This window comes from Tachypleus tridentatus, chromosome 9 (assembly GCF_004210375.1).
Source record: "Tachypleus tridentatus isolate NWPU-2018 chromosome 9, ASM421037v1, whole genome shotgun sequence".
NCBI lineage: Eukaryota > Metazoa > Arthropoda > Merostomata > Xiphosura > Limulidae > Tachypleus > Tachypleus tridentatus.
The window spans coordinates 66,471,634-66,484,970 of NC_134833.1; the positions used below are offsets into that span (position 1 = coordinate 66,471,634).

Below are 13,337 nucleotides of genomic sequence, written 5' to 3' on the forward strand. Positions count from 1 at the left end.
ATACAATAATTTATTTTTATAACAGTACTACTGATTACAATCATGAATCATCACATTCAACATATCAGCTAAGCCTAAGCCATAGTATTTATTAAAGATTTTTGCTCACATTGCAGGTTTAGCAAAAGTTATCCAATAAAGTGTTTAGTTGTGGTGGTTCAGTAATTCTTAAACTCATTTCATAGAATTTGGCATCTGTCAAATATTCAGACATTAATTAATAATATTCAACCAGTAAGTCTAGCAGGACTTCTTCATGAAAAGTAAATACTGCAATAACTAGGATGCAAAATTCCCTAAGTATCCAAGCAATTAAAACACACACATTTAATTTTAAACTCCCTCCCTTACTATAGATTCACCTTGAATCTGGAAGTTATAGCATAATCAAGAATTAAACTCTACCAACAGTCTAGCTGCTTATAAAGATCCCTATTTTAAATTGGGTCAATTTCTTGGAGCCACTTCACATGTAACTAGATTATTATGTCAAGCCTTACCCGATGTGTGGTGAGATAAATTCTTCCTTTTTTGTTTCCATGGAATTGCTTGGCATCAGATCCTTCAAACTGTAGTTCCACTCCATCACAATAAACTAATATGCTAGAAAAAAAATTCAATTACGACATTATTTTCTTGAATAAGGCTAAAAAATAAACATTTTTAAGAAAAGGTTTTTATTAAGAAAGTCCATGACTAGCAGGTATGTTTCTTTGGGAACAACATTGATATGAAAGGAAAGTTAATTTCCTGAAAAAAAAGTCTGGATTAAAGTTTCTAAGTCTTCCATAAGATTCAGGATTGCTTTATAAAATGGATAGAAAACTAAGACTGGTTGGCTAGTTGTTTAGCATTTTACGGTGCAAAGCAACTTGAGCTACCTGCACCAAACATCCAGTAAAAAAACATTAAAAGTAAAATTATTAAAATGTGTAAACAGTAATCATGTTAAAACAAAACAAAGCTTAATTTTTTATTTAAAAACTTAAATAGCATTAAATCCAATTTTTATATCTAGTTTACAAGCAGTAAGAGAGAAAGTATGGTAATACAAGTTTTAAAGGACTTTCTGTAGCATAATTTTAATCATCATAACTCACCAGAATGACTAAAGGGTAAGTTCAAACATCAGCATTAGACACCTGATGTTGGCCTTGCCAGTACTGGTTTTGAGTTATTTGACATCACAACCATTTTCTAATTCTGTATTAAAATAATTCTACTTTAACTTTTAAAAAGGAATCATGTTAAAAAAACAATGTCCAATTTATGAATTAAAAACTTAAATAGCATTAAAAAGACCAACAGCTTTCAAAAACTAAAAACGTTTGTAAGGTGGACAGTGCCACCATCACCAATGACACTGTTCAACGTTAAGGATAAACCTTGGGACAAAACATGTCTAAAATGGTGCCATCGTTGAGAGTAGTAAGGACAGCATGACAGTAAAATATGGGGTATTGTGGCCTAAGTGTTACACAAACAACATGTTGGTTTGTCAGTCCCAGATAAAAGAAAACAATAAGTTAAAAAATTGACCAATGTGTAGTCTAGTTAGAAAAACTTCCTCTTTCTGATCCTTACAGAAGCAAGACAGCTAAAGTCCAATAGAGGGTTTTATTTAGAAAAGCTTGTTTTCATTTGCTTAGTCCAAGTCGACTGCCAACTAGCACAAAGCCAAGCCTTGAATACATGACCATAATCCATATATGGAACAGGCACAGCAGTGATAGTGCCAGAACAGACAGACTTACTTGCAGTATCGTTGAGCTTGTTACTGCGAATACTAAAGTGGCCTAATATCCAGTAGAGCTGGGTAGAAGTAAAGTTTAAACAGAAATGGACCAGTTGGTTTTGAATATCTGTGAGAACAGGGCAAGATTTAAAGTGAAAAGATTTCAGGGCCAGCATAAAACTAAGCAGGTCAGTATAAACAGTACAATTCAAGTACTGCTTAGCTTCCATGTAATCCAGGCCAAGAGGAATGTCATACAGTTTGGCAGTAAACACAGAAAATGTAGAAGGGATTCTGTGCACAACCACTGAACCACAACAAGCCATGGCAGAGCCCACAGAGGTGCCTGATTTCAAACCATCCATATAAATGGGAATGGAGGGATGGTTCAAAAAATGTTCAGCATAAAAAGACATTACTTCCAATTGGGAGTATCTGCTATTCTCAGATGACTTAAAGAAAGGTCGCAACTGGAATGGTAATAAGCCATGGTGGGATGGCTGATCAGCAGATACAGCAATGTTATCCAAGGACAGATCCAATTTATCCAACTTCACCTAAATATGAAGGCCAAAAGGAACAATGGCAGATTGTCTGTTCTGAAAAAGCATGGCCCACTGAGGAAGGAAAACATCCCCAGGTGTGATGCTGTGGTAAGTACTGAAGTTTTTAAGTATACAATAAAGACAGTTGCAAATGCCACAGGTGTAAAGGAGGTTCACGAGACTCTGTAAACAAGCTCTGGACTAGGGAAGTGTAGGAAGCCCCAGTGCAGAGCCAAAGTCCTTGATAATGAATGGCATTCATTATCTTCAAGCCATAGACCAGAGACCCATAGTCTAGTTTCAATAGAATAAGAGCATGATAAATCTTTAGCATAGAACATCTATCTGCTCCCCAAGTGGTGGAAAAGAGAACACAGAGGATGTTCAGTTCTCTTGTACATTTGACCCATAGCTACTTGATGTGTGGTATAAAGGTCAGCTTATGGACAAAGATAGGCCCAAGAACTCTGTCTCAGGTAAAATGAAAAGCACAATTTCTCCAACACAGAATTCAGGACCAGAGTGAATACACTCTTGGCAGCAAAAGTGAATGCAAACAGTTTTAGAGAGAGAGAAGTCAAAACCATCTGCTGTGGTCCATTTCAGTACATGATCGAGGGCAGTTTGTAGTTGCCGCTCAATATATCTCATGTTCGATGACTGACACGAGATGTGAAAGTCGTCGAAATAGAGTCACTGTTTGCAACAGTGAGATAGAGTTGTTCAGTGATGACATTTATCTTTATACTGAAAAGTGTGACACTCAAAACACAGCCCTGAGGGACTGCAAGTTAGTGTAGGAAAGAACGGGAAAGTGTTGAACCCACACGAACTTGGAATCACCTGCCCATTAAAAAATTTTAATAAAAATGGGCAAATAGCCATGTAACCCATAAAAGTGAAGGTCTTGCAAAATGCCATACCTCCATATTGTATCATAAGCCTTCTCAAGATCAAAGAATATTGATACAAGATGTTGTTGTATCTCAACAACAATTTGAGAAAGGCTTCTCTGATTGATATTTCAAGTCAAATTAGGTGGTCCATGATGGAGCGCTTGGTACCCACAATCAGTGGGCAAGAGGAGGTTGTTTGATTTGAGGAACCAGAAAAGACAAGCATCAACCATCCTCTCTAAGGCTTTACAGAGACAGCTCATCAAAGCAACTGGATGATAGTTTGAAGGAATTTTCGGATTCTTCCCAGGCATGGAGAAAGGTAGGACAACAGCCTGGCTTCAAGCATCAGGAAAAACATTTTCCTGCCAGATCTGGTTAAAAACAACCAGAACAATAGCAAGAGAAGCAAGAGATAGATGGCGCAGCATCTCGTAGTGCATATCATCAGGTCTTACTGATGTACTGTCAGACCCATCAAGGACTAGTTTGAGTTCACAAGTGTAAAGTTTCCACACCATGGGAATAAGTTTAATTGGTCTATGAAAAAGTATGAGAGTTTTATGTTTCTAACCAACTGATTGCCATCATCACTTAAACTTTAAATAGCTGGTACTTGTACAGAATTTTCCCATAAAAAAAACAGTTTTCATATGATAAAAAACACGTTACACATAGTCTTCTATGTCTTAAGGCTGATAATTCCGTCATTTGCCAAAATTATCGATCAAAAATTAATAAATAAATAACTTACATCACACACTTATGGTTAATTGTGAGTATATTAGCGTCACACATACAATTATACGCTGGTGTAACTACAATGGCGTTGAAGATATTCTGACATTATGATATAGAATTCTGATATCGTTGAGTTACCAACTACTACAAATGGATGCTTATCTAACACACGATATGCTACTGAGGAAATTCTGTACAGATACCAAATAATTTATTGAGAAACCAGTATTTTCTTGAGAAACAAAAGATGAATTTTAAGATTTTCCTTTTTCATAATGATCGATGTACAGGTACAACTCTGTAGGATTATTTCGCTATTAACTGATTAATTTGTAAATGAAGGAAAAATACTGGTAAAAAGTTCATAATGCAATAAATCTATATTTGTAGTTACCTCTACAGCTACTAAATTAATTTGTTCGAATACGGTAAACCATAAATTAGCTTGCTACTTTACCATTCACCATTAAATACCAACACTCCACCATTGGCATGCGCTGCATTCAACGACATTTTCTAGCTCAGTTCTCTAATTTTTCTCTAGCTTGAAAGTAATAAAATCAGTTCTCCACTACGATAGATGGGTAATCCTATATTATGATATCTAGTACTACTACCACTAAACGCCAAGGCGAAGTAATATATGTATAGTTTTCCAAACTAATCAATTAATTTTTAAATTTACGTGCTCGTGGAGTTAACTGCGTATATTTTACTAACACTATCGGTGTAACACAATAACGAATATTTTGCAATTCTCTCTGTTAACTTTCACGACGCAAAATCTAGCCCGCTAAATTTTACTACTATTGTGCAATTAATATCGCGATGATGCAGTCAACCCAGATGATGTAATTCTTTACCTGATGTTACAAGCGCCATCTTTACTTGTTTAGTATTTTCAAAGTTACTTTTCACTAAATTGATCTGACAAGTTGTTTTTCAATTGGCATGTGTTTGGTTTAGTTGGGAAATTGCTTGTAAAATGTTATTATTTGTTTTTGAATATCAGATTTTCCGATGATTATTCATTGTGTGCGAAGAACCAGACAAAAAATATTAATGATATATTTTCTCTTATTTCTTTTTCTGATAATGTCGGATTCAAGTTTTCGTATGCAAATCTTTCGCACAACATATTTAACGCGCTCATATTTATTCATTTTTGGCTTTTTTAATAGGTATAAATAAATGATCTGTCCATTCACGCAAGTTGACATAACAACATAATGTTTAAAGACAAGGGACTTGTTGGTCCTTATCGGCTCTCCAATCCTTTCATCATTCAAATATATATCAAACTCTTTCTCAAACTCATTTACATTTACCCCCTGTACAACATATGGAGGTAATCCATTCCAAAGACTAACCATTCTGTTAGAAAAATAAAACTATCTTAGCTCAAAATGACCCCTATCCTGCCAAAATGTATACTAATTTTTTCTTGTCCTATTTTTTCACTGTTAAAATGAAAAAGAATTATGCATCATTACTATCAATTCCCTATACACATCAGTCAGTTCTCCTCTAACTCTTCTTTTTCCAAGAGAAAACAATTTAATATATTTAACCTTTCATAAAATACTAACCTCTCCATCACAGGTACCATTCTAGTAAACCTTCTCTGAACCCTTTCCAAATTCAGTGTCACTCCTAAGGTAAGAAGCCCAAGAATAAACACAATATTCAAAATAAGTGACCTACACAAAGATGTTATAACCTCTTTAAACTTGTATTCAATAGTTCTGTAGATACAACCTAAAATCTTATTTGCCTTACCACTGTCCCCCCGCTAGTACAGCGATATGTCTCCGAATTTACAACGCTACAATCAGGGGTTCGATTCCCCTCAGTGGGCTGAGCAGATAGCCTTTGTGGCTTTGCTAAAAGAAAACACACACAAACACACACGCCTTACCACTAGCAACAGCACACCGCTTGAATGGCTTTAGAGACTGATCAATTATTACACCTAGATCCCTTTCTTTGATGATACTGTTTAGGAAATTTCGATCCAAGTTATATATATAATTCAAATTATGATATCCGACATGCATTATCTTGCTTTTATTATAATTAAAACTCACCTGCCATTTATTTTCCCAACTCGCTAAATGATCTAAATCATTTTATAAAGTGGTAACATTCTTTTCACAACCAGCAATATCCAAGACATAAGTATCATCTGCAAAATTAAGTCTTTTATTGGCTATTTATTCATCTATGTGATTGATCTAAATAAAAAGAACAAAGGTCCTAAGACTAAGCCTCGATGTATCTCATTTGTTACATCAATCCAGTGTGACTAAACTCCATTCATGAAAACCCTCTGCTTTCTTTCATTCAGTCAATTTTCTATTCAAATAGCTAACTCATTTCCCACACCTAAAGAGATCATTTTAATAAACCTATTATACATATGCATAGGTAACCACTATTGATTTTCTAAGTTAAATACATTGTTAGATTGGTGAATATGTATTTAAATACTATATCTTTCTTTACCGTTAAAATCTGTGTACTTGAGAATGAATGCACCAATAACTGAAACCTCGTACTTGTTTTTACACTTTTACTTCCTTCTGTAAAAGCTATATTTTCTACTAACTTTGTATTCATTAAAAATAACAAAACAATACAGTGACATCAAATTATTTCCCATCCCAACAAAAGTGCCTGTGAAACGTCAAGAAATAATGACTATATATATACACATATTTAGTTGTGATATTTTGTATTTGAATCCATATGGTTTGTAAAATGTAAAGACAATAATTAAAACAGTTAAGTGACCTGTCCAAACATCACAGGCTAGATACATAGTGTTCCGAATAAATCAGATGGCCTTTTGAGACGTCTCGATGATCGCGAAGTTAACCCTAAGTGAGTTAAGGCTATTCCACAACAGATAGTAACTTTAAAACACATATAGCTCAAAATACAGTGTGAGTCAAATAGTCTGATCAAAAATCAATCGATATATCGAGTAAATGACAAGATATCTAGCGATACTTTAAAACCTGTATCGGAGGCAAGTATTAAAACTCAAGTAGGGTGACGGTATCGGTACTGTAAGTGTCTATAAGTAAATGAAACAAATCATACACAAATTCATATGAACACTGTTGTCTGAGATTAGGCTATGACTGATGGCAGGCCCATTCCCCAAATACCTGTCTATTTTGAATGCATATCATCTTCATTTACTCATCTCTTACGCATATGATAATGTCGTCCGTACTTTCCTACTCCTACTTTCATTTTTTTTGCATATTTCATAATTTTCCCTCACGGGCAAGTACGCTACTTTTTAAATTATGTAGATGTGATTTGTATTTAATTTTGCTTGAAAAGTCATTCTTTTGTTCACCTTCAGGTTGTTCTTTCGTCACAAAACAATACATATATTAGATATATATATAGACTATAGCTTTTCAATCAACATTTATTCTTTTGAACTTAAAACCAAACAAAAATTAATTTATTTGATAATGAATCATGCAAATCTAATACAAATAGTAAACTCACTGAAGATGATATTTGATGCTTATAATTCAATCATTTCATAGTCTGAAGTCTGATATTTATGTCACTACTTTTGCTTCACTTTTGTTTTGTTTTTACTATACTTGTTAAAAGATACTTTAGATTAAACTTTAGTTCTCTTTGGTTACATATTCTCAAAACCTTAGACAGTAGAGACTTCATGGCTAAAAAACCAGCTGCGATATTCATCCATCTGTACCTATAACAGAATATGACTTTATTTTGGTATGTTCCGTCTGTGCGTATTTTGTGTTTGTTTATTTTTTCGTGTGTAGTTTTGGATATAGTTCATTAACGATAATTCTTCTGCCATAAGGAAACGTTAAGCATCCAACCATTTCTTCATGAAAGCTTATGCTCATTTGCTCCTAACTGTATGTCATGCCCTTTTTGTATGAAGTCGTATTCATTAAAGGAGTAGCATATAGATTTCGTGATAACGAGAAACCCACTCAAAGTAAAAATGTATCTCATGACGGCTGGCATGGGTATTAAAATAAAGCAGAGAACAACGTTTTGACCTTCTCTACTTTATGTTAATACCCATACCAGCCGTTTCGAGATACGATATATAGATTTGTTCGTGTTATTATGAACTGGAAAATGATTTTCCTTTCTGACAGTTAGCAGTCTGTTGGACTCTTTAAATCGAGGTTTATAAGATACCAGATTGCTTAGTGTAACTGAGTATATCTCCAATGTTAGCTGCTTAAAATAAAGAATTAAATTTGAAAGATGCATAAGTACAAAGTTTGTTTGCAAGAGCACAATATTAAACATTAAATTAAAGTGTTTGTTGTGAGTGTGTTGAACTGGCTGAAGTTAAAGGGAAAATGAAACCAACAAGTTGTATCTGTAATTAATGACACACAGTTTTTTAAAGTTTGCACAATCTCTTCAAAATAATAAGATATTTGTAAAGTCTTTATGTTCTGTAAAATATCTGATAAATTTTACAAACAGAGAAGAACTTTGCTTTAGTATAACAAAATAAAATAAAATTCTGGTGTGTCGTAACGTAAGGTGTTTTTTGATCATTTGATTAAAAAAGTCAGTTTTTCCACACAACGATAACAAATTAATATACTTCTTTAATAACGTTTCCCAAAATACAAGCTACGTATGTTCAATCGTGGACCTAATTTCACAAATAAAATATGAACTGAAACTAATGGTATGTATAACTATCTTACTTATGAACTTACTTGCAGAAATTTCTTACTAATTGCTTGATAAGAAACATCCTAAACTGAATTACAAATGCATTACCTTAGATTGTCTACAGAATGTAAATAGGAAAACGATTCTACAGCTTCTATAGTGGATCCAAGTTAGTAATAAAACTTTGGAAATAGTCTGAAAGAGCGAGTATGTTTAGTGGGACATGGACTCGATCGCGCGCCTTGCAGATTATGCATCGAGTGCCTCACCCACTTGGCCAACTATGTAACTAATAACAAGCAAACTTTGAAGTATTAAAATAATTAAGTTTTCACAATAGACTTTTTTTTTGTCTTTCGATGATTCTTGGTAAGTTAAAAAAGATACAACGGTAAAATCTGTGCTTTGATTTCTCATATGGACAGAGTGAGAATACACCATTGTGTGGCTTTACACTAACAAAACCTATCCTAAAGTAAATAAATACTGGTTGAACAGATGTAACTGCCACTGATCGCCAGATAGCAATGAGTTTAATGCTGTAAGCAAATAATAGGATGAACAAACCCCTTTTTATTTTTTTTATTGATAGAAGGATGGCGCTTCGAGCTTGTGCTCTAAGTCATGTAAAATTTACAACCAAAACTATAACGATATAAAATGTTGTTGATTGTTCAACCTATTATTTAATTTCAGTAGCTTCGTTCCGTGTGTGGTTTTAATTATATATTTCTTTTTTTATAAAGGCATCAATATAGTAAAGCGTAAGCGAGGTGCTATTGATAGTAATTGGAATGTAGAACTAAAAGTAAAAAAATATTTACGTATGAATATTAAGCAATGGAATCTACAAGAAGCGATGTGTTGGGACAGTATAGAACAATTTCTCACAAGCTGAAAAAGTAAATAAGTTACATAGGAAACGATTAATATTAAGAGTCTAAATACTTGTGTTCTTTTGTTGTTCCTTTTGAACTATCACGCACGGGAAAAACACAATTAGATTATAGTAATTTGTAAAGGAGAAGTTATATTCCACAAGCCTGCTTTAGGTCTGTTAATAGTAAATCCCCTTCTTTGCATGAAGCTATACCCATTTCCAATTCTGGTATTTGAGACCAATGATCTACATTATATGATATATTCTGTTCTCCATTGAAATTCATTGTATCAGCGTTTTTCCCATTTTAAAATTTTGACGACAATAAGATTGTCAAAAGAATATATGATTTAGAAGCTCTTGTCAAAGTGTTTCATTTTTGTAACATTAGGTTTTTAATTATGAGTTTTAGATCATTTATGGTTTAGGGCATAAATATGTCATTAGTTATGCTGGTTTTTACCTTTCATATAAAAAGACTGGATACTTATATTATAGGATAAGTACCAAAGACATTAATTAAAATGCAGTGGAATATTAACAGTGATGAATGTGTATTTCAAAATAGGAAAATGAATCTACTGAGGTTTCTTGGGGTTCCATTCAGATCCCACATAGTTATTGATAGTAGCCTTAATACTAGATTGTCAAGTTCAATTTACTGTTGCTTTTAAGTAGTAATACCAGTGTGATCTTAGCTCATCGTTTCTTTGATTTTTGAAAATCAGTTTATGCGAAGTATGTGTCTCATTTTTAATCCAGGTAACAAGCAGTATTCTTGAAAAATTTGATATCACTAATACGAGATTTAGGCTTAGTAAATACATGTTGTCTTTTATTTATAACATTGCAATTCTTCAAAAATTTCACAAAACTTCTTTTAGCAGACCAAATGTTTTCCTATTACAGAAGACAGACTAACTGGTCGATAATTTTATGTCCTCAATTTTCTTATTTTATGTCCCAGTAAACTTGATGTCTTTGTTTTTGGCATGCATTACATTTGGTTTCCTTACTTTCCAACGATTTCTTCTCTTATTCTTCTTTCAGGGACTTCTATGGTGAATTCATTCAGTGTCTTGAGGTTTGTTTTTTTGAGTGTGTCTACACTTTAGGATCATTAGCTGATGAATCTTTAGCAGTCATCTCTGCTTACTTTGGTATCTTGACTTTTGAACTAGGAGCATCCACCAAGTTTCTTATCTTATACAACTTTGTGGGGTCACCTGTCCTGTTTCTGATTCATTTATTACCACCCAACATTCCCTTTCTTTAAAGGCTAGGTGTTACAGGTTTATGAGGCTTCATTTCTGGTGTAAGCCCATGTTTCTGGTCATGTGGGAGTTCAGTTTTCTCATGTTGCATCCCTGTGAACTTCCTTTACTGCTGGCTATTGGATTATTCAGGTGCTTTCTGGGAACTTTTTCTCCCTCACACTTTTTTTGCTGTTATCACAAGGCTGGCATACTGTTCTAGATATGTTGCACTTGAATTATCTTCTGTGTATTCAAGGTGGATAGTTTTCTTGCTCTGGAGTGCACATCCTCCCAGATTGGGAGGACTTGAATCAAGTTTTGACTTTCTCTTATTCTTGATTTCCCTGCCTAGTTATTGGTTTGTGTCCATGATGTTTGAACATTTAATTTACTGCCTTTTCCTTCAAGTTGGTTAAGATCCTGTGTGTTTTCTATTCCCTTTTTGCTTTAGATTTTCTTTTTTGGGTCAACGATCACAATGTTCAGTTAACAGACGAAACTGTCAAGATAAGTAACTTGGAATTTTATTATTAGTACTACCCTCTGTGAGTTTAACGTGCAGTCGGTTTTTCTGGAGGTACTTAGAGTAAAACAGGTTCACATTATATTTGAGCAAATATGGAACTTCAGTGGAGGCATTTTCATCTATAATTTGTTTTTTAAATTGATTTATGATAATATTTGTAAAAATCTTTAAAGGTTTTCAATAAAAAATATATATTTATGAGATTATTTTATTGAAGTAAGTTTTTACACAAATAGACAAAACTTCAGAAGGTCTATTTATAATAATTGTTGAATTTTTAATTAGATCATACATTTTTGAAATATAGTTAAAGTTGTTGTAGTTACCTTAATAATTTATATATTATTTTAGAAGGTATTTAAGTTATTGTGTGTTCTAGGCGCTTTCTCAGGAAACCCAATGTAGCAGAGGCTAGCGAGCAGTTTGGTGAGTATCTATTTTCTCAGTATTGCTGTTAATGGAATCAGCTGTTGATTTACTTGAAAGCCCATTAAATTATTTAAGATTTACTAAGTTTAATGAATTCCAAAATGTAATGAAATATATTAAGATATACAATGCCACTGTGTGCTTGGTTCATTCAAATTAATAACTACTGCTATGGGCATGTCAGTATTGTTATTATTAAGTACAGATTTTTAAATGCTTTTATTAGAACAAAGAAACCATTGCATCCTAAATATGACTTCACACATCCATAAAAGTATACTTCATGAGTTTCAAGGATTTCCAACTATCAGACTGTGCTACATCATATGGCAAACTATTCTGGAAGTTAATTATTTTAAAAAGGAAAATTAATTTTTTGTATTAATAATAACTATCTATATATATTCTATTAAAGTACTTTATTAGATACAGGCTATTTGATATGTAATCTGTGTCATGATTTGTTTCAGTTATCATAATTTGTTTTAAATATGCATAGTCTCACTGAGAAAATGACTGTAAATTCACAGACAAATCTTTTATAAAAATACTTAATTAAAAACCTTTTTTTATGTAGAAAAGACTTATAATGTTTACTAAAGGCTTGCCTAATTTCATGAAGGTACACTTATTACACTAAAAGTTGAGGTATACATGGTTTCCTAGTTATGTGGAGGTTAAAGTTAAGAAGTTGGTCAAGGTGGTTGAAACAGTATATATGGACAGTGAAAAGGTCTTTTGATTTGGGTATTATAAGGAGAAAATTTTAGTAATGACAAATATGAAGTTGTGCACTTGTGGTCAGTGGCATTTTTCTGTAAGGTGATGAGAGAGAATTGAGCCATTGTTTAATTTGCTGGGGAAGTGCCCTGCCGTACTTCAGTTGTATATTATTTCCCACATTTCTTTCTTATACATCCCAATGTGGACCCCTGATGCAAGTTTCTCTGAAACATTTATACAGAAGTTAATCTATAACAGAGAGCCTCCAGGTGATTTGGAGAACCATGTGACATGAGCCATCCTTTCCTCTCCACGTCTCCTAGCCTTTTGTGAAATGACGTTTTTTTGACAAGATTGTAATGATATCTATGATGTGGTACACCATACTTCAGATAGTGTTGTTATTAACTGAAAACTCTGACCTTGCATTAAAATAATACACCTAAAATGATGATTTTTTTCATTTGTAATTGATTATTGATTGCAATAGCCATATTAACTAGCCCTTCTTTTTGGGGTGTAATTGTGGTGATACCTCTCTTCTAAAGTCAGCACTACATTAGTGCTTGTGGCGTGAAAGTTTGAAAGAAAGTTCTTGTATGAGAGAAATACTCAGGTTTTTAGTGGCAGCTATTGATAAAACATTTTAAATTTTTAGTGTGGTGTTTTTTTTTCTTTCAAGTTTTAAACAAAAAATTATAAATCACAAATATTTTTATGAGAATTTGAATTTAAAGAAAGAAGTTAATTTTGTGATATATTTGAGGCTTTATATAGAGTAATGTGTACAGTTTTGGTTCACTTATTACAGAAATGTTATTTAAATATTGAAAATCATTTAAAGAAGTAATATCTGAATCAAGGAAGTTGAACCTAAAGATGATGTTGAAAGATTTGGG

The 13,337-nt window shown here is 33.1% G+C and overlaps 2 protein-coding genes across 2 annotated transcripts in view; one reads left to right on the top strand and one right to left on the bottom strand.

Moving 5' to 3' along the window:
- The window catches only part of Wbp2 (WW domain binding protein 2), a 30,816-nt gene extending 26,051 nt beyond the window's left edge, over window positions 1-4,765 (bottom strand). The window contains exons 1-2 of the mRNA XM_076454620.1: window positions 4,375-4,765; window positions 501-603 (exon numbers count right to left, since the gene is read on the bottom strand). Of these exons, the coding sequence (XP_076310735.1) occupies window positions 501-603; window positions 4,375-4,430 (159 nt within the window). The 5' untranslated portion in view covers window positions 4,431-4,765. The remainder of the gene's footprint in view (window positions 1-500; window positions 604-4,374) is intronic.
- A 4,434-nt stretch (window positions 4,766-9,199) lies between these two features.
- Window positions 9,200-13,337, top strand: part of Hap40 (Huntingtin-associated protein 40 kDa) — a 28,895-nt gene continuing 24,757 nt past the window's right edge. The window contains exons 1-2 of the mRNA XM_076454627.1: window positions 9,200-9,526; window positions 11,666-11,712. Coding sequence (XP_076310742.1) covers window positions 9,465-9,526; window positions 11,666-11,712 — 109 coding nt within the window. The 5' untranslated portion in view covers window positions 9,200-9,464. The remainder of the gene's footprint in view (window positions 9,527-11,665; window positions 11,713-13,337) is intronic.